The sequence below is a fragment of the Cervus canadensis genome, chromosome 3 (genome assembly GCF_019320065.1).
Source record: "Cervus canadensis isolate Bull #8, Minnesota chromosome 3, ASM1932006v1, whole genome shotgun sequence".
In the NCBI taxonomy this organism is placed as follows: domain Eukaryota; kingdom Metazoa; phylum Chordata; class Mammalia; order Artiodactyla; family Cervidae; genus Cervus; species Cervus canadensis.
In genome coordinates, this window is record NC_057388.1 from 59,299,744 (window position 1) to 59,322,516 (window position 22,773).

General features: G+C 41.3%; 1 protein-coding gene across 3 annotated transcripts in view; it reads right to left on the bottom strand.

Moving 5' to 3' along the window:
• Positions 1 to 22,773, bottom strand: part of BMPER (BMP binding endothelial regulator) — a 262,587-nt gene that overhangs the window by 169,828 nt on the left and 69,986 nt on the right. For all 3 annotated transcript variants that reach the window (XM_043463230.1, XM_043463229.1, XM_043463228.1), the window contains exons 4-6: positions 18,801 to 18,883; positions 15,116 to 15,206; positions 10,764 to 10,846 (exon numbers count right to left, since the gene is read on the bottom strand). In XM_043463230.1, the coding sequence (XP_043319165.1) occupies positions 10,764 to 10,846; positions 15,116 to 15,206; positions 18,801 to 18,883 (257 nt within the window). The remainder of the gene's footprint in view (positions 1 to 10,763; positions 10,847 to 15,115; positions 15,207 to 18,800; positions 18,884 to 22,773) is intronic.

Sequence of the window (22,773 nt, forward strand, 5' to 3'; positions counted from 1 at the left end):
GGTAACAGTATTGAACGTGAGTAACCTAAAGCAGGGCTCCCAGATGGCTCAGTGGCAAAGAGGCTGCCACTAATGTAGGAGATGCGATTTCAGTCCATGGGTCAGGAAGATCCACTGGAGAAGGAAATGGTGACTTACTCCAATATTCTTGCCTGGAAAATCCCATGGACAGAGGAGCCTGGCAGTCTATAGTCCATGGGGTCACAAAGAGTCAGACATGACTGAGCAACTGAGCACATACTGATGAAATATTATGCAGCTATGAAAATTATTTTACATGACTTTTTAATGAAATAGAGATATGTTCATAATATAAAGTTAAATGAAAATAACCAGGATGCAAAACATAGAATGTGATCTAGTTATATAACTCTATGAAAATATAGAGAAAAAAGTTGGAAGGAAATACGTCAAATCATATTAACTGGTTTTCTTGAGTTGTACAATTACTTCTACTTTTCAACATATCTAGACTTTTTATAATATTTTATACTTGGCATATATTATCATATATAATATTATCTTTTACATGGGACACACAAAAAAATGTTACAGTATGGTTTGATTTGGGTTTAATAAGTATGCCCAAGTCAATAGATTGAGTTGCCTGGAAAGAAAAAGCGAAATCCCCTTCATCTCTGAACACTCAATACCTAATACAGGATCTAAGACAAAGCCGGCACTCAATCTTTGTTAAATTATTAAATGACTGGCTGGCTATAGAGACAAGAGATGGATGAAAAGATAGAAGAAAAAATGAAGGACTAGTTGGGAAGTTCTTCAGTCTTTAGTAAAATCAGTATTTTTCCTGGGACTTTTCAGACATGAAAGGCGTTCATTGTGTGACACATCTTGAAAGAATAAAAGAAAGAGGAAAAAATTACAAGGAATGATCCTTACAAAGATATAATGGGATGAGGTTTAATCAATGGAGCTTGTTTTTCTGCGTGCATGCTAAGTCGCTTCAATCCTGTCTGACTCTTTTATGACCCCATGGACTGTAGCCCTGCAGGCTTTTCTGTCCATGGGATTCTCCAGGCAAGAATACTGGAGGGAGTTGTCAAGCTCTCCTCCAGGGGATCTTCCTGACCCAGGGACTGAATCTGTATCTCTTGCATCTCTTGCCCTGGCAGGTGGGTTCTTTACCACTAGTGCCACCTGGCCATCTGAGCCACCAAAGAAAAAGTGAAAATGTTAATCACTGTCATGTCCAACTCTTTGCGACCCCATGGACTATAACCCCCAGGCTCCTCTCTCCTTGGAATTCTCCAGGCAAGAACACTGGAGTGGGTTGCCATTCCCTTCTCTAGAGGATTTTCCCAACTCAGGGATAGAACCTGGGTCTCCTGCACTGCAGGCAGATTCTTTGCCATCTGAGTTACACGTTTTTCTCCCAAATATCAATACCCATTCTGAAAGTCACTTAAGTTTCCAAATGCATCTTCTTCTTACATGGATAAGGTTATCCAAAATTGATGATTAAACTCCGTCAGTAACTATTACAAGGAATAGATAGGACCTATCTGTTTAAAATAGATAAACATTTATTTCTATCATCTTTGGAAGCAGAGGCACTGAGTATGGCTCCATCCCAGCAACAATCACATTCTCTTTGTGTATTCATAATTTCTTGGCAAACAGATACACTATAGATCACACTGTCTCCATTCTCCAACTGATGTGAGGGTAGCAGATCCATGTTCGTCATTCACTCTGCCATCATTGTGACAGACTTAGGCTGAATGCCCAAGGCTGAAATCTGGTATGAGTTTAAACTTGCTGAGACTTGTGAACTTCAGAGAAAGGAAGTGTAATTCACATTTGTATTGTGTTAATATCTCTTGCACCAAAATTAAGATTCTTTGTAGATGCTCACATCACCATTATTTCTCCCTTGAAATATCTGGTTGCTCTTCATTCCATAGATTCAGATGGCATGTCCCACTTTCAAATGTCTACAAAAACCCATACACTGGGTATCTCAGAATGACATGGGTTTGTTGGGGGAAGGGAGATGGGGGAGGTGGTAGATGAGATAGAAATAACATGTGACTATAATCACATAGTTCAGGATTTCAATTCTTATTAACTTTTCGACCTTAGGCAAGCGATTAAGCTTCTCAAATCTCAATTTCTTCACCAAAAAAGTGGGACTAATGCCCCCGAGATATATAGGACTATCTTGAAAATGAAAATTAAAGCACTATATGTATCTGGCACAGAGTATACACTCAGTAAGAGTAGCTATTAGTACCAGTAATTCCTCTATAAATAAATAATTTGCTCATCTCTTTCAAACTGTGTGTTTTCCTATAAATGATCAAGTGTCACACAAGAAATTTCCTTTCTAACTCTTTACCCTATTAGGCTCATTTTTCAGATGGTGGCTCCCTATGTAGAAAAATAATTTTACAAGAAGCTTCAACTATAAAGTATATAAAGAAATAAACATAAGGAACCTTAGAAACCACAAAAAATTAAGACATGTATGGGGATTAAAATTCAAGTGTTGGCCTGAAAATACATGAGACAGGGCTGAAATAGGATTTAAAATGTACAACAGTTATTACAATCTTTTTAACATAAAAAAAATTGAGGCTCCTGTTGCTTTCAGGAACTTACTGAAAGTATTAGCAACACAGATAACTCAACCAGGCTCATGAACTCTTTAGGACAAGCCATGAAGCTTAACTCATAGTTTCCACCAATATGTATATCATGATACAGTATATCATGAAAATTGCCCAATCCAACTCAAGGTCTTATGTTAAAAAACTCACCTCAATCCAGCCTCCCTCACCCCCAAAGAACCTCACAAATATCCTATCTTTGTCTTCTTCCTTCTAAAATAATATTTTAAGGCTCTGTCAAGGTAATCATTGATAACCACAGTAAGCAATATCCTTAGCTCTGCCTTACTTTGGTATTATTTTCAGTAAGCAAGAATTTGACACCCCTATAACAATAGCTGTACATTTATGTAGTCACCCTGAAGAGAATGGCATTAAATAGACCTTCTAATAGAAGGTTGATAGAGAAACCACAACTGCTCAGACTCATCCTAACATAAAACCCCAAGATTCAGGACCTCATGATCTAGCCAAAAGCAGGCAGAGTACCAGCCACTTTACTAAGCAAATTGAGGCCCCTTTTAGTGGCCAAGTGCTATCCAGTCCTTAAAGAAAAGCCTTTTCTTTTTTAAATTGACTGTTCAAAGCCAGGATCTTTTTGTCCTCAGAGTGATGGTACAACCACAATGCAATATGGAATACTGCAGCAATTACATCGACATTTCAAACTAGTTTTGAAAACTACTCTGAGGGTTTTTGGCCCACACTGCTTAGAGAAACTGCCCACATTGATCTAATTCACTCAATAATTGCTCAATTCTCCAATTTATTGCCCAAATGTAGCCAAATTTCTCCCCATGGGCAGGGAAGACATAACGACAGCCTATCACTAAAATGTGCTAAATTGCACATATTACCAAGAGTAAGGCAGAGTCCATGTGAGAGGACTCAGGCATCGAGGGTCCCAAGTTCCCATGTCAGGGGAGCAGTGCTGTGGCTGGGAAAAAGTAACTTGGATTGCCATGGCATCATGTGACCAGGAAAATGACGAGCTACCCCACTGCGTCCTATTACAGGGAAGTACAATCTGAAGCTGGACAGACTGGAGCGGGGAGAGGTCAGACACATCTCCCCATATTTCAGGGCAAAGTCAGCTCCGAGGGTGGAGAATTATGCTTTCCTTTCCAAACTCTGCCACAGCGAGTGGCCCCAGCCATTGGCCAGTGCTTCCTGCCACTACATCTTTCCAGTGCCATGAGTATTGGAAATCGTTGAGGCTCAAGCAACACTTTTCAAGCAAGACATCCTTAGGGAAGTCATCCACATTCCATACAAAGCAATTTATAATAAGTACTACAGTGGCTGCAAATACATCCATCTTCCTTTCAGAAATGGAAAAGACAAAATGTGTAGCAGAATATGAAATAGCAGAGAGAAGAAAGAGGCAGTAGGGAAAGAAATAGAAATCAAAGTCAACATTCATTTATTCCTGAATGCAACAATTAGTACGAATATCCATTATGCACCAAGCACTGAAGACACAAGAGTTACCATTGGGTCAGGAAGATCCGCAGAAGGGAATGGCTCCCCACTCCAGTATTCTTGCCTGGAGAATTCCATGGACGGAGGAACCTGGTGGGCTACAGTCCATGGGGTTGCAAAGAGTTGGACATGACTGAACACTTAACCCACAAAGAGTTAAATAAAATCATTACACACAAAAATATCTAATTAGGAATCCTTTTAAATGTTTAGGAAGTAAAGTATGGGCTGCTCTACAGGGTTTAGCAATAGTACCTGATCTAGTCTTGGGAGTCACACGAGCTTCTGGAAAGAAGGAATGTTTGAGCTTCCAAGAGCAGGATGAGTGGTGTTAACTAGGCATGGGGTATCAAAACATGGAGCAAAGTGGAGAGAAGAAAGAAAAAGCAGCCCAGGGAAAGACCAAGAGCTGTTAGACCAGAGCTCCTCAAACTTTATTTGGAAAATGAATTTTCTGGAAATCTTGCCAAACTGTAGATTTCAATTCTGGACCTGGGGTAGGGCCCAAACTTCTGCGTTTCCAGCAAGCTCTCAGGTGAGGCCAATACGGCTGGTCAGATGCACAAAACTTTGTGTAGCGAGGATCTGGAGGATCTGCCCAGACGCCAGAGCAGAGGGAACGAGGAAGGATCAATGATGAGGCCAGAAAGCCTGGCAGAAGTTGGACCATGCCAGGCTATGCAGAGCATCTTAAGGAATCTGGTCGAAGAGGAATGGGAACCACGAAGATCTCCATTTCCTTTGTTCTCTCCAAATAACCTTGCTGGGAGTTTCATTTTCCCTGGGAGACAGCACTTTGCAGTATCTAAAGTACAAGTGAGAGCAAAGGTGTTTATGGACTCCAGGGCTTCTAAGAGCTAATAAAGTACAGCTCCTTCATCACAGACAGGCCATTAACAAGCCATGTTTATTAGTAAAAATCCTCAGAACTTAATACACCTTTGTCAGCAAAAGTAATTGATCTTGGCCTGTTAATTTGGCTGGTTTTGCAGACTGAGGACTTGCCACTTTTTTTAGAGCGTCTTACAGCTCGGTGGGCTTCCCTACCTTCAGTAAGTGATTTCCAAGAACATAGAGCCCATAGGGTTCTTAAAATAGTTTGGTAAAACAGAATACAAACACCTCTCGTTGGCACCCTGGACTTTAGCCTTACGTGCCTGAAGACATCAGGTTTTCCAGAAATATCTGTACCAACTGCCACCAACCTGAACATTTGACTGAACAAAGGCACAGTGAACTGCTTACCATTCAGTTTGTTGTTGTTGCTTAGTTGCTCAGTTGTGTCCAACTCTTTGCAACCCCATGGACTGTAGCCCACCAGGCTCCTCTGTCCTTGGGATTTCCTAGGCAAGAATATTGGAGTGGGTTGCTATTTCCTCCTCCAGGGCATCTTCCCATCCCAAGGATCGAACCTGCATCTCCTGCATTGCAGGAGGATTCTTTACTGCTGAGCCAGGATGGAAGCTCTTGTTCAGTTAGGCAGGTCAGAAAAACTCAAGCTCAGATGAATGTTCAATATACTTTATAAAGTATTCTTTGCTTCTGTCTTAGGAAAGAATCATCTTCTTTCATTTTTAAAATGAACATAGGACTCACTCTCACTGAACACACACCATGAGGAATGCACTCTGCTATGACTCAGACAACACTAAGGAACAGCTCAAGGAACTCAAGGGTCCACTGGCCTGATAAGTACCATCTCTCTAGAGAAGTAACTCTTGGCTCGGTCATTTATGTATAGTGGGAACATGGGGATGACGCAGTTTCACAAGTGACTGTGAAGCACTGCATTTTCTACATGAATCATAATGCTATTCACACCAAAAAATGTGAGACACTCTGCTTCTGAAATGGGTAAGAGCAAGAGGTTGTGAAATCCTCTCCAGATATCGTCAAACATTAGCATGTTCTCAGCTGTCTGGAATGCTGTATATACTGTCCTGACCTGAAGCAAGGATGAGAAACCATGTGTAAGGCATTTGCTCCATTACCCAAGAAATCCATCTCAGTCAGATGGAGTGTCTTTCTGGTGGTCTGCTTCTGTCACCACATCCTAAAAACATGGGAAGACAGATTTTCACAAATTTGGAGAATGTAACGAAGGGGGCTGGATGTAAAATACAATTTTCATGGTGTATATATTTACTTGAAGAGCTGGCAATTCATCCATCAGAGATGGGTAATATACACTAGAGATGTTTTACACATTATGGGGTGTGCTCCAAAGCAAACAGTAACCTAATGAGACTAGGATATTTATCTAACAATAGCTATTCTCTCAGGAGGTTTAGACAGTAAAGAATCTGCCAGCAATGCGGGAGATTCGGGTATGATCCCTGGATTGGGAAGATCCTCTGGAGAAGGGAATGGCAACCTACTCCAATATTCTTGCCTGGAGAATCCCATGGACAGAGGAGCAGCCTGGTGGGCTACAGTCCATGGGGTCGCAAAGAGTCAGACACGACTGAGTGACTAAAACACACACACACACACACACACACACACGTTCTCTCAGGCAAGAAGGAGCTGGCCAGCTTTAAAGGGCAGAACTGTCGCAGTTTGGAAGGAAAGAGATTACTGGTTCAGTGTACACCATTACAAGATAGCAATATGAAAGCAGGTGAAGAGTGCTAGCCAGCATCACTGAGCACCCATACGGCTCAGCTCAGAGGTCAGCAAGATGAGCATCAGAAAACACACCTCCCTCCCTGATGGAGGACACGGCCTAACACAGAACAGGAAAATGCTCTGGTGATCATGCTACAATGGGGCAAGGGCCTCACCTGTGTGTGTGTGCATGTGTGCTGTGTGTGCATGTGTCTGCACACGAGGGAAGGAGGGAGGGACAGACGGCAGGTAAGCCAGCCAGGGAGAGCCCTGAGCCTCAGGAATACAAATGAGAAAACAGTTTCTGCTTCTGCCTAGAGGGATGGAGTGGTCAGGGAGTTTCCATGGGTGATGATAAACAACTTTGAAAGGCCAAGCACTGACCAGGTGAAGAAGGAAAAGAAAGGGATTCCAAACAGGGGTGGAGACATGAGCAAAGAATAAGGAAGTAATGGGTTTAGGGAAAAAACTCATAATCCAGGGACAGATGGCATGTGCATGTACCTATATGCATACATATTCACAGATACAAAAACAGCAATGTCTGTGCTTGTTTTCATACATCCGTGTACCTGTGTACACACACATATATGTTGTAGCCAACTGCTGTGACCCTATCCACCCCTTTGCACCCACACACCTGAGTGCACACACCAGACGTCAGCTGCCTGCACCAGTATTCTTTCTCTTAGAGGTCATTTTGCCACCTGAGAGGCAGCACAAAAGGGTACCCAATCAACTCCCCCACTGGAGCAGACAGGAGGTGGTGCAACCATAACTCATCTCTCTCACTGTCGGGCAGGAAATTCTGAGGCATGACTTCCTTTGGCTTCCCAAGTCTGCCAGCAGGGGTGAACTCTGAACAGTGATCCACACTTGGTCACATATGCTCAGCTAGTTGCCTCCCCCTTCTTATCTCATCTCTGCTCTCCTCTGCCAGTATCCTCCATCTCCCATGAGACTCCCTACACCCCAACCTTTGCTGCAGGATCTGTTTCTGGGGGAATCCAGAGTTAGACATGTAAATGTGTGTCTGCATTTATATTTATAGGCATGCTTATATAGATGTGGATATGTGTGTGTGGAGAGATACACCCATAGATACAGACATTTATGCATGCAAATATATATGCACACAAATACCACATATATACCCAAATGCATCGATGTGTTTCTGTCTATTTATAGTACCATTGTTTTCCTTTTTACCAAAGCATAGCAGATAATCATACACAGTCTTCTTTTTAAACTGGGGGATCTGCAGCCTCCAGGGGCATACCCTCCCTGTAACCTCCTCAGTGGACCACCCAGCCTCGCACAGGTCCTGTCCAAAGCCCTTGTCTAGTTTCACCCCCTTACTCCCCGCACTGTCCACAGCAAGGTGTCCAAGCCCATAGCCAGGCAGAACCTTCACACTCTGAGTCTCATGGGGCCAGGGCCAGGCTGCACATTTGCAATATTGCCTTCTAAAGCAAACATCTGTCCAGTTGCCAGTCTCAGGACAGGGCCATCTGCTGCCAAGACATTGCCTCTCTTTCTCTCTCTCTTATTTTTTTTTAGCATACTACATCAAAAGATAGCAAAATAAAAGCATATTAAAAACCAAATTACTTTCATAACAAGCTGCAAAAAAGAAAGCTTATGCCTCAAACTTTTGTATTCACAAAAAGAAAAACTGCTCTTTTGACTCTACCTATACCCAAGCCACCGTTCTTGCCTGGAGAATCCCAGGGACGGAGGAGCCTGGTGGGCTGCCGTCCATGGGGTCGCACAGAGTCGGACACGACTGAAGCGACTTAGCAGCAGCAGCAGCAGCATACCCAAGCCAACTCATAAATGTCCTGTCCCCAAGCAAGAGCTCCATCTCCTCTTCTCCTTCCCTTATTAACTCACAGGCTGACACCAGGGAAAGTCAATGCCATTAGCTGTCCCTTATGTGCCAAGGGTGGTAACATGGAGAACTAGAAAGAATATAGGATTAGGAATACAGAAACATAGGAGATTAGAATATATAGGGATATAGAAAATGATATAGAATATAGATCTGGAGGAACTCATCGGAAGGAAAGCCTGGGCAAGCAACTACTTCTTTGGATTTTTCTTTCTTCAACTCAAAATAAAAGCAGTACTTACAGGGGCCTGAATTTGGCCCTCCAGTGTATTTCATTGACCATGCAGTGTCTTTATAAACACACAAAGCCTGAAGACCTTGAGTGCATGCGTATATGACCCTTTACATATAATCTCTAAACTCAATTCCATTCCCAACATCAGGTAACTTTGTGTGACTGTCATTGGTGAAACTGTGGGAGCCTCCCATCCTCCCTGCCACCTTCTAAATTTTCTCGCCAAGGAGGCTCAGTTGCCTAAACTTGGCCCACCTTTATGGAAACAATAATTCATTCAGATTTAAAGTTTCCTACTGAAGTTTGCTTTGTTTTTCCTCAATCTACCCAAAAGAATGAGATGAAAATATTTTTTTCATTATTGGAAAACTTTACAGCTACCTGTGTGGAAGAAATAAAATTGTGAAATGGGCAGTATTTAGTGGCAAACAGAAATTAATAAAAGAAGAAAAGAGCTATTTAGTCATAATTATCAAGACAGGAAAAACATGGAAGTTGAGTCTGAATATGCAAAATCATGTTCATCTTCATTAATTAGCTACTTCTGTGTTTTTATATATTCTTATAAGGTATTTTCTATACCTTATATTACATATTTATATTTACACATACATGGTATATAATGTACATATACCTTATATTACATATTTATTTTTACATCTATATCTATATCTACATCTGTATCTATCTATAGGTATAAATATCTATCTATCTATAGATATAAATACTATATATCTATAGGTATAGATATAAATATCCTGTCTCCTTCCTTCTCTCTCCTTCCTGTCCTTCTTCCCCTTGCAAAAACTATAACCCTTGGTCATGCTTACTTTAAGCTGGACTCTCTAAGTTGTATGTGTATGTGTGCTATAGAAGGAGGAAATATTTTGGAAAAGACATGTAGAGAAATGACAAATACTATGATTTATGATGATCCACATATGATTCTGCTTTGGTGAAGTTAGGATGCTGAAGTTCCCCATGTATTGTTTTTTTTTTAATATTCTGAGATGAGTACTGTGTGTTCTTTACTGCAAAAGATTAAAAGCTTAAAAAACTTATGGTTGTACTAACTCCCTACTGTAAATAACTTGGAGCAGCTGATTAAAACTAGAGTCCCCATCATCATCAATACCACCACCATCATTGGTGAATTTCCTCCAATTTTAAAATACATTAATAAAAAATGTCCCTTTAAAACTATAACATATGTTATATGTTTTTCATTCCTAAGGACTATGAAGATATCCTTAGTCTGTGAATTACAAATCAACAGTGCTTAAAAAGGCAAGTCTATGGCTTTGTCGCACTAATCCCTTCTCTGCCCTGAATCCACGGTTTAGGGGTCATTTCCTCCTGTCCATTCTCCTCAGTATAATTGACCAATCCTCAAAGCAGTTTCTCTCCAAAGCAAGCTACATTTATCTCCATCTGCTTCCCATTTGACCTCACTAAAGAACTCAACAGCTGCCTAAGCAAGAAGTTTCTCTGGCCCAAAGAATGGAGAATGGCCCAAAGAAGGCAGGTGAAGGAAAATCAACCCCTCTCCCTCACTCTTTAGACCAGTGGTTCTCGATCAGGAGTGATCATGTTCTCCAGGACACATGTGGCAATGTCTGCAGACACTGTTGCTGGTCACAACTGAGAGGGTGAGTGCTCCTAAAATCCAATGAGTAGAGACCAAGGATCCTGCTAAACATCCTACGAGGCACAGGACAGCTGCTACCTGTGAACTACCCAGCCCAGAATGTTAACACTGCCAAGGCTGAGATACCCACTTTAGAGTGCTGAGCTTTTTCCTTGGTTCCACATCAGGAGGGAGAGGAGAAACTATAAAGAGACTTAGGGCTGGAGCTGGTAAGCTGAAGGCACAGTTGACCAAAAGGAATACCTTGGGAACATCCAAGGCAGTACTTACAACACAGGAACACTTGATGCACTTGTCTCCTTCTGGCTGAAATTCCTCCCCTTCTCGGTACTGCACCCCCTCAAACACACAGCCTGGAAAGCAAAGCAGAGCTTCAAATCAGGGCCACAGTCTTGATTCAGCTTGACATTATATCCTTCCAGCCACTGAGCAACCATCCCCACCTCCACCCCCAACTTGTACGGCATAGTCTTCAATCAGAGGACAAGACTGCTTCAAAGTAAAAAAAAAAAAAAAGAAAAAACCTGTAGAATACAAAAAATCAACATGGACCCAGAAACCTGAAGATGCTAGAAAGCAAACAAAATGTTGGAAGTTAGGGTGGCCTGAGCAGCAGCAGTACAGGGTTCTGAGCCCTGCAGAATCTGAGGAGCTCCCCAGCACCACCCCCATCACAGCCAGGGAACCAAATTCCAGAGGAGCTGGAAGAGGCAAAGAGAAGGTCAAGCCAGAGGGGTCAAGGATGAGCTTAGCAGCAAATGACGTGAAGCGCTGCCACCTGAAGAGTAGCCAGAAGTGGCCAGCTTCTGCCAGACCCTTCGCACTCCTGACCTAGCTGTATCTTCAGTGAGCCGACAGAGCACGGATTCTGATCACTGCCCCTGCAGGTGAGGAACATGCGGCCCAGAGAGAGGAAGGAACTCGTCTGGCTGGCAGCGCTGGGCTCTAACTCAGCTCCAACCCACTGGCCATACCAGACAGAGGGCCAGACACCAAGACGAGAAAGGACAAAGGCAAGGCAGGAGGCACCACACAGGTTTTCAGTCCCACCCTGTGTGTTGTTGAAGGGACTAGGATGTCCCCAACAAGTTTGGCTAAAAATCGGCCCAAGAGCCAGGAGGTGCCTCCTATCAGAAAGATGCCCAGCTCGCTGCTCTATTCGTTAAGTGATGTCACAGATAACCAGAAGAACAGGCTGGCCAGTGACCCTGCACCACATGGGCCAGCTAGCAGCAAAGCCTCCTTCCTCAGGACTGTCCTCACCAGCTGCTTTGCCAGAATAGCCGAGGTCACTTTCCACAGATAGACAGTGAGGAAAGCAGCACTTCCATTGGGGAAACTCAGCAAAGAATGCTCTTGTGAAAAACTGACCCACGCCCCTGAGAACAGGTGTTCAAGGCCTGTCCACTAAAGTCATCAACACGCATGCTCAGTCACGGATGACTTTTTGTGGCCCCATGGACTGCATGTAGCCCACTAGGCTTCTCTGTCCATCAAATTTTTCAGGCAAGAATACTGGGTTGGTTTGCTATTTCCTCCTCAAGGGGATCTTCTTGACCCAGGGATTGAACCCACATCTCCTGCATTGACAGGTGGATTCTTTACCACTGTGCCACCTGGGAAACCCAAAGTTGTCAACAGAACCCACCAAACTCTCAAAGCAGCTGGTTCCTGACAAAAGGAACATCTGAACATATGAGCATTGCCCAAAACCACCCGATCAGGCCACTGGACCTATTCATTTTAAAGCTAGATATGAAGCCTTTTGTTCAACTGAAACGCATGGAGACAAATGTTACTGAAGCTGAATAGCTGGGTGAACTGTGGCTTTAAGATCTTTCTGATGCCCATAACCAGAGCCAGGGGGAGGAGCCAGAGCTACCCTCCTGCTGTTCCCTTTGATCCAGGAGACTTGATAAGCATGGTGCCCTCCTCGTGGCCATATCTCAGCACTGTTAATAATGGCAGGTGCCCAGTCATCTCTTCTCAAAACCCATTTCCAACAAAGGGTCTTCAATGCTTCCATATATGTTTGCACCACTGGTTCTGTCATACAGATTGCTAGACAGGTTAACTGCACAATCCACATAATAACTTAAATAATGAATTTTTAAATGAAAACTGTTGCAAACTGTTCCCTTCACAGCCCATCCTCCTTGAGAAAAGAGTCAGACGAGAAAAGAAGGAGCAGACAACTAAGAATGTCCTGCAATCTGTTTCAGGAAGAAACTGACCACAAGCTGTACGTGTTTGTCATTATGTGGAATACCATTCCATGATCAATGACAGATGCCAGTCCTTCTGAATTACAAGGAGAATACCCCAAGGCCTCAATGGACTGTCCCTCTCTAGACTTGGCTGAGGCCTCCTTCCCAAGACACAGGATAATGCAGTCTGGATGCGGCCAGGTCTGAGTCTTGTGATTTTCAAGCCAAAGGTTGGTCTTTGAAATTAAGGAGAGAAAATAAAGTTGATTCTTGACCCCATAACCAAAGGCAGAGTGCCTACCCAGATGTCAGGGGGCTAGTGTGCAGCACTGGCAAGCTAATTTTTTACCTTTTTAGTTTATATTGGGGTATAGCCGATTAATAATGTTGTAATAGTTTCAGGTGCATAGAAAAGCAACTCAGCCATATATATATACACAGATCAATTCCCCTCTAAACTCCCTCCCATCCAGGCTGACTGGCAAGCTAACTTTTAGAGATTTGCTTCCCAGGGCATCTAGACCCAAGTTGAATAATTATCATGGTGTGGGGTAGGGGGAGGTAGTACAGTATGGTGGCCAGAAAAGAAAAGAGGCCGGGGACCCCAACCCCACCTTTGGACTTATCCTCATTGAGTCAAATTTATGCCTGTGTGAACTAATAACAGTACTTCATCCCTTACTGAAATGGTGGTGAAGACTTAACATTACAATATGTGCAATTACAGAGCTCAGCCTTTCTTTCCTGGGAACTCAACTAAAAAACAAAATGAGAGAAGTAATTGCTCAAATATGATAACTTCAACTGCTGAAATAAATTCACTCTGTTGTTTCTATATGCGCACTTTCAAAGGCAGTCTAAAAATATGACTATCTCCTAAGTGAAAAGGAATGTTATATATGCCGAGTTGATTCTGCACCAGTAAAGTGGCAGTCTACTCAACCCAACTGAATTCGTATTTAAGAGCTTTGATATCTTTTAAATCTCTATGGCATATAAAACTTGCTCTGTTATCAATCTCAAGCTTGGCTGTGCACAGAAATTATCCAGGAGCCCTGAGTTTCACCCTCCAAGATTCTGATGGAATTGGTGTGGGATGCAGCCTGGGCATCAAGGTTTATTTCTTAAAACTTACCAGGTGATTTTCATGTGCAGCCTAGAGAATGACTGAGATAACTTAATAAAGATCCTTTAGGCATTTTAGAATATGGTTACATGATGCAAAGCACTCAGTGCATTCAGAGGGGAATGGTACTCAAGCAAACTCTGTTTGATAGATACAAAATAACTGAGTTATGGAAAGAATTATTTTACTTTCAACTTTCTGGCCTTCACTTAAGCTTATCCAGTAATACAAGCTTAACAGAAATTGCAGTGTGAAAAGGAAGCTTGGCTCAAAAAAGACTGTCCAGGGAACTCAGGAAGGTTAGCAGCAGTAGAGAGAGATTGTCCTTACTGTCATTCAAAGATGAGGGAAGGCTGGACCCTGGAAGGGACTCAGGTCTGGGAGCACAGCAGACTGTGTGGAGGGAAACGGCAGGAAGGGAAGGGACAGGGGCTCATCTTCACAGAGCATCCCATGACAGTGCCTTCGCCATTTCCCGGGAAGGCTCACAGAACAGAAGGCCCTTTGGAGATTAACTTCAAAAGCAAAGAGAAGTAGTTGTGAGTATCGCCTCCAGTGAGGAAAAGCACTCAGAGTAAAACCCAAAATGTAGAACATCTGTTGAAGAGTACGGGCCAGGGGCTTAAGGGATCAGAAAAAAATCTCTCACCTCAAAATCCCCGGGCTTGTACCTAAGGGCAAGAAAAGAGGCAGGAGGCCTTTGTAATCCTGTTCAGAGAAGTAAGAGGAAACACTCCAGCCACTGGAAAGGAAAGATCACTTTGCTGTCAGCTAGGCCCTGGGGCCCTCTAAAAAGACAGTGGTTCCCAGTCGCTGCACCATGCAGAAAACCGAGACCAGCAAAGCCTTAAGCTAAATCCACTTAGGGACCCAGCTCTCGGTGTTCAGAAAACATCTGGTCGCCTCATCACCAAGGCGAACCTCGGCCAAGGTATTGCAATATGAAGCAGTAAAAAGACATTTCTGGAAGCAAGGGAAAGCCACAATCTTTCCTTCCAAAATAAGCGTTACCTGTGGCCCTGTGGAGTGGAAAGCAGGCCTCCGGAGCCCGGAGCATCCTTGCCAAGACCTACAGCACATTGCAGTCATCCTGGGCCCGCCAGAATCCAACCGGACATTTCTATGCAAAGGAGTTTGCTCTCCTCACCCATTAGGTATACAGACATAAAGGGAGAAAAATTCCAGTCGGGAATGGGAAAATCATGCGTGATTGAGAGAACCCCGAAGGATTTCAACAGTTCTGCACTGTACCGGGGAGCCGCACTGCCTTCCCCTTTCTGCGAGGTTACCTGGACACGTGGGGCAGCATGTTCCCAGATGCTTGGAGGGGTTTTTACAATGAACGACACATCGCACCTCAGACTCTGTGACAACGCCTTCCTGAAAAACAGAATGCCACAATCGACGTCAGCCCCAGCATTCCCACTGAGATTTACTCACTTCTGGAAAGTAACTAAAGTAGTAGGAGAAGAACTCGAACATGAAAAGTGCAAAGGGGGATAGGCATCGGGTCCATAGGTCCACGGCACGAACGAGGTCTGATGGCTCCAGCTTGTCCATTTCAAAGTGCAAATCTTGTCACCTGTTCTCTTCCCTGTTCTGGCTCTTTCTCTTTGACTCTGATTTCTTCCTTTCCTTCTTTTAAATCTAGTATTTAAGACTTCCTTGCTGTCTGTCAGTAGCTGACAGAGTCTAGCTGTTCATTCACAACTGTTTTAGGTTTTCAACATGTACTATATGATCTATAATTGTTATTACACTTTAAGCCATTAATTATAAGCCACAGAGGACAAACATAATATCCCAGACTGGCATCTGGAGACCCAAATCCTCACCAGCCTTCCAGGAATAACTAGACACCAGCTCTGCAATTGTAGATGTTTCTCTGGGCTTCCCAGAGAGCCTGGCTCTCACTCAGCAAATGAAGAGATCAGATAAAACTATTTTAAAGATCATACTATGTTATGTTAAAATAGAGACTTTCAGTCTCAATAGCAAAATCAAGCGACTCATTTGCAAATGATCTTTTGACTCTAGTACTTTAATGTTTATTGAAACATTTTTTTATTCGATTTTCAGAGTTGGTCTTTGAAGGATTTTCTCTATATTCTCTACCCACTTTATAAAATGGTTTTGTGTGTTTATTAATTTTCTTTTGAAGGGAGTGGTAACAAAAGGTAAAACACTATGTAACAATCTGACAACTAGATAATTTTCTTCATCGAGCCTGCTACTATATCATCTCAATCCAACAAGGAAAGTTACATCCTAAATGTCTTCACATCTGTCAGACCTGAGGCTTCCACTACCAAGTAATTTATTATGGTCTATATCACATCTGCGAAGGAAAAAATGTCTAAATTCCAGCAATATACAACATCAAAAAAAGAACTGGCCTTTAGTTATATAACTGAAGCAATGCAAAAAGTCCAGGATCAAATTCCCTTTAGTATCTGCAATGCAGATGCAGGATTCAGGTTACTCCCCAGCATGAATTTCCTGTCTCTGATCTTCAGATTTTCCTCTTCCAGTAAGACACTAAAAGTGGAAAATAAAGGTAAATTTTCCACCATCAAACTCCTTTACTAAGAAGACATAAGAAATAAGCTAGAATTCAACTCAAGTGGAAATAAACCGGATCATTAGACTAGCTGTTATTGGTCTGGTACCAAGTTGTACTCAGTATACGCAGCCTCTACCAGAAGTGTTTTAAATGACACTTGCTCATTCTCACAACCACTCTATGAGGTAGTACTATCCTCATTTTATGGGCATGAATGTGAAGTCTGGAGAGTTTAAGTAACAAGTTATGTGAATGGCAACAGCCATATTTTACTCACTACACTACACTCTCTCTTCTGTTACTGATTCTGTGTCCTGAGAAGAAAGATCTTGGAAAGAGAGGTTGCAATTGTGTCCTTCAGCAGAGGAGCATCTTACATGAAGACTTCCCTGATGGGTACCAATAAACAGTCATTTCCTGCATTCATAGATGAGGTCTCCTTCCCTAAAGAAGGAAGAAAGTAAGCAGGAGTGGGAAGGTGCTACCTAAGAGAAGGAGAAGCTTTTTGTAACTAACTTAACAGAGGTCTGCCTTTATGGTGATTGAGTAAAATGATATTTTCCCTGGTGGATCACCAGGAAAGAATCTGCCTACAATGTAGAAGAACCGGGTTCAATCCCTGAGTCGGGAAGATCCCCTGGAGGAGGGCATGGCAACCCACTCTAGTCCTCTTGCCTGGAGAATCTCATGGACAGAGAAGCCTGGCAGGCTGCAGTCCTTAGGGTCGCACAGAGTCAGACACAACTGAAGCGACTAAGCAGCAGCAACAGGGCTTAGGCAAAGCATTATAAAAGGAGAAAAATTAAAAGGCAAAGCTCATCCTTGGTAGTGAACATCCCCTCTCGGGGCTTCATTCTAAAGTTCAGCGCTTCCTGACTCCTGGGTCTGTTGGTCTTTAAGATCTCTTTCAATAATAATTTGATATTCCTATATATTCTCTCTGGGTCCTGGTGAGTGACTAGTAACCAAAGCTGATAAGCAATAGGATTTTCAGTGTTCACAAATGATGATGGCTTGATATGTTATTCATTCAACAGAATATTCCCTCCCAGATAATACTGGTTTTCATCTAATTCAAACAAAGGCAACAAAATTCACCACTGGTTCATGCAACTTGAGGATCTTCAAGACCTCTGACTATTGTATACAAATGTTATAGTCTACTCTAAAAGGCAAGTGGCTGTTGCTTTCAGAGTGTCCCTGCCAAAAATTGGAAATTGCATCAGTCAAGACGCCGGGTGGTGATGGGGTGGGGCAAATTTTAGAATGAGTGTGGGCTTTGATGTTGTTAAAAGTCATTGTCATCATCATTTGCTTCCATGAAGCTAACTGAATGTATAACCCAGAGAAAAAAATTCAACAAATATTTACTTAATCAATTAATCTATTGTTCATATCTGTTCTACCTACTGCTTATTTTCATAAATAATTTAGATTACTACATAAATAAATTGAATATTCAACTGAATAAGTAACTGAAGATCTTATGAGTGAACATGCCCACTGTGGGCTTATAATAACATGATTCCATAAGATTCAGATTTCAATAAGCTAAATGTCAATATACTTGAGATAAGATCATAGAGAAACATGCATTATTATACTAAGTGCCTTCTCCTTTAAATGTAACAGCATATCCTTGGACAGCGAAATGAACCTGGGGTAAAATGATTTAACAGCATCTTCTCTACAGAGAAAAAATTTTAAATTATGTCAAAATTAGATGAGCATTTTTTTTAACAGAGTATTTCTTTAAAGAAAATAAGTTAGAAAATTTTGATTCTTCATTTCCCCTTTAGTTTATCTTGCCTGTGTTTAAGACGTGTAATGATTAGAGTCACATGGAAACAGTGCTCTTTTCAGAGTTCAGCACCAGGCAACAGTGGGCTCCTTAGGAGCTGAACTGGTGGTTCTTAAATCGGGTGGGTTGAAATCATGGCGATCACAATGTACTAATTGCTTTGGTTAAAACAGTTTACAGACTGGCTTCAGTTCAAAATGTTTCTAAATTAAAAAAAAAAAAAAAAGGAAAACATATATCCTCTAACAATACCTCTTTCTGCTAACAAGAATTTGTGTTTTGCAAAGCTGACTCAACAGGAAGACATGAATTTTCCCCAAGGACATATGCATCTTCTCGGAGCTTTTCCAGGCACAATTTAACAATGGTGAACAATTCTGCTGTGTGCTTCTGGAAACAAGACCCATGCAATAACTATCCTGTATCTGTCTTGTTATGGTGAATGTCACAATAAATATAGACAAGGATAGAGTTGGTTTTTCATTCGCTTCTCATTTTTTGCTTGTTTCTTTGGAGTTTTGTTCTGTGTTTGTTCTGTGTTCTGGAAAGGGTTTCTGAAAAGGACTTTATGGATTTCTTGTCACTGGAAAGTAAAATAGATGGACTTTACCTGGCACTGGCGCAGGATACAGGGTTCAGCAGGATTCTTCCATTTGAAGGAGCTGTTATAGGTACTTCCATCATAGGTACAACCTAGATGAAACACAGAGGCAGGAAGAAAGGCCAAGAATGAATGTGAGTTTCATTTATCTTAGAAGCAAAAGAAGTTATGTCTTCTAAGCCAGAACTAGTGATCGTAGCAAACACCATGCTCCTTGGCTATTTTCCTCTAAACACAACTAAGCCTTCTAAGTATCCACTTGGCTTTTACTTACATTAATTCTTTGACTACCAAAAAGATTAACCTCACAGATTATATTTTCAAATGGAAAACCATGAATTGATGAACTCTTTAAGCCAAAATACATAACTTTGTGACTTTATTTATACCTAGTAAGTATGAAGAGGACCAGGACTCAAAACACCACTGTGAAAGGGGGTTTTACACAAGACTAAATGAACTTAAGATTGCTGAAGGTCAAGAGGGAAATGTAAAACATGGCAAGAAGCAAAAGTAAGAAAATTAAAATATAGAAAATGATTGGAAAATTCTATACCCATTTGATTCCTGACAAACTACTGTCTTCAACAGATGAAACCTTCCAAGTCTTGCCTCCAGCTTTTAAGAGCTATGATTTCATTTTTCACTTTGATTTTACTTTTAAGTGGTGAACTAGATTAAGGAAATCTGAAACTAGACGATGTATGGATTATCCCACGTCAGTTCACTAGCCAAAACAGAAGTCCTGCTCATTCACTGGCAAAAGCAGAAGTCAAAGGCCAGAGAGTCTCAAAAAAGGAAACAAGTTTAAGCCTCTGTAGAAAGAGCCAAAGAAATAATGGTGCAAGGATCACAACCTAGATCTTAATTTAGTTTGTCCAAATAACGCCTTCTACCTTGTGAGTTACGTTTCAGGGGAAGACGAACCCAGCTATGTCTCTAGTAAATGCACACTGGATTCTCAGGAGCACACCAGGCAAATGGGATTCACCAGATACAGCCCGACTGCTCAACCCAAAGAGTACAGCGGTAGGAATACACAGATGGGATAATGCAGATATAAAAGGGTCTGCCTCGTTCCAGTGACTGGCTCCTGTCAACCCATTCCACCTCAATTCACAATGTTTCTTATCCAAGATACAAAGAGAAGACTCACCTCCTTCCCTGAATTCTTTTGGATACTGCAGTGGTAATTAAAAACAAAAAAAAGAAAACCTTCAATACCAACAGAATAATAAAGACTTAAGAAAACTTCAATAGACATTTTCATAAACTCGGAACCATGATTCAAATTCCCAGAGAATTATGAATGATTGAAAAGAGCTCAATAACACTCTTCTCTCTAGTTCCTACAAATCAAATTACCAAAGTACACAGCTGATTGGAAACATATTAGGGAAACGCTTTCACTATATATTTTTTAATTTCCTTTGCATGAAGTGTTACAGTGATAAAATATTCAACCACAGGGACGCCTAGCACACTGCAAATACTTAACGCCAAACCCAGAATGAATACAGTAAATTTTCAACAATGAAAACCAATATAAAACTATTTGGGCTAGCATAAATCTTAACGGAACAAACACACTTAACAATAGACGTGCCATGTGCATGTCTGATTCACTACCACAGACTCACTCAGATAATAAATAACTTGTTCCGAGAGGTGGAGGTGGGGAAATCAGAGGACCAAATCCAATTCAAGTTAAGTCCAAGTAAATATGAAACGCCTGCCAAGTCTGCCAGTAGAGTTTCCAAATATGTTATACATTTTCATCCTCTGGATTAAAAAAAAACTAAAAGAGTGATTTTATGATTCTAATAGGGCAGGCAAAGAGATTGCCTTTTTTACTTCGAAGGAGGAAGTGCATTGTAAGCCCATATACACCAGGCAGGAACTGCAGGCCAAGAGACTGTTCCTGAACAATGCCAGGCCATAGGTAAAGGACTTCCAGGAGGAGGGCAGAAGTCTCTAGATTATTCCACCCAGTATGGAATAAAAGGTATTGGCACAGTCCATAGTGCAGGGAACCCAGCCATGTTTTCTGCCTCAAATAACTCAAAATGAAGGCTGGCTCCTCCACCAGTTTAACATATGAAGACCAAGACCAAATTGTGACCAGCTTAATTGCCCTTGTTAACACGTGAGTCTATCACACCTGAGTCCATATAATAGATATTCCCAAATGTTGGATGAGTCTGAATGATTGAATAGACTCAAAAATATCAGTATTAATCTCTTTAAAAAGTAAAAGCTATATTTTTTCATTCTTCACCTACCCTCAACAGCACTGGCTGGTTTTGGCAACTCCAGTAGACCAAGCATCCTAGGTTGATTTCAGATGCAAGGGATTCTTGGGAATCAGATACTTTTAAAAAGGGTATTTTCACTGCTCTTTGGGTTCATGTTCTAAGATAAACATGCCATCTTAATGCAAGACACTAACATGAGCCATGTGAAGACTCACATATACATATAATCAAAAAGAGCCTCAGATCTACTCCAGAATTACTTCTTATTCTCTGTAAGGCAAACTTCCTTATAATAAAATCTCTTTTGCCACCAACTTAATACTGCTAGCAGGGCAGATTGGCAACATCTTGCCCCTCAAAACCCCAGAGGAGGAATATGTTAAATATCTATTATTGGCCAGAGTAGAAAGAGACAAAAAAATTGTCCATCGTACATTAAGGCAGTGTTTCTCAAACCACTTCTAGTGAAAGGTTTGTTTTGTTTTTGTTTTTCTAATTCAGTGTGGGCCGATACATTAATAAAATATAATAAAAATAGATTACTATAAAAATTAAATTTAAAAGACGACAGCAAAATATGATTTTTATTACTATATGTAACAGGTATACAGTTACTTAGTAGAATCATGAGAAACATTTCTATTGGCTTACTCTTGGATTCTGTACTTTTCTCATTGTAGAACAGCATTGTCATTTCTGGACCAATGGAGACTTACAGAGCACATTTTGAGTTGCACTGCATTGAGGGATGTGTCATGGGATGGGGAACAGCCCAAAGAAACAATCAAAATATTTCAATCTTAGACATTTAGAACTAAAAGCCAAATAGCAGATAAAAAACTTTCTCTCCTTCATTCACATATAAGAAAATTTGCACAAACAAGATTAAAGTGGCTTACTCAAAATTAGAAGGCATTAGGTGTGAAACTAACACTAAAACCTGGTCCTGTGTGAAATCCCCCTTTTCACATCCAGGTCTAAACTGGCAATATTATTTGGGCACTTTCTAATTCATAAGATCTTTTGTATTGAGGATTTAATTGCCCAGGGGGAAAAAAAATCAACTCTGTCCTTTTACATTAAATGATAGAATATCCAGGAACTTAATGAAAGAGTGGACAAGCTGGGCAACAGACAAATGGTTAGCAACCAGTAAAGTCACTTTTCCTTTTCTTCAAATATTTTAAAATAAATGTTCAAGAAGGGGATTTATAAACACTCATTAATTTTCTTCTGGAGATAAAAAGCCTTTCAGCCTCCAAGAGCATCATGAAAACCACCTATACAGTAGCAGGAAGAAGTGGTTATTTTCTGATAAAGTCACTGTACTATTTTTAAACCAGCAGCTCTCAATCTAGCATGATTTTGCCTTCCCCTTCAATGTCCAACCAGAGGACTTTTCATAATGTTAGGAGATATTTTTAGATGTCACAGGCTGGGGATAAAGGTGCTTAAATGGTTTTACTGCACAGGAGTCAGAGATGCTGCTAACACTCCACAATGCACAACAAAGAATCAACCAGCTCACAACGTTAACTGTGCCAACGCTCAGAAACCCTGATCTAAACCGTCACACAAAGCCCAAAATGGTTTTTCTTTCCAAAACTAAAATAGTACATAAACAAGCCTAAACTAGCTATATGGTACTTGTGCATTTATTTCAGCTTTTTATATTAAATATTTTCATGGTGAGGAAGAATTTCAGAGCATTTTTTTAAACACATACA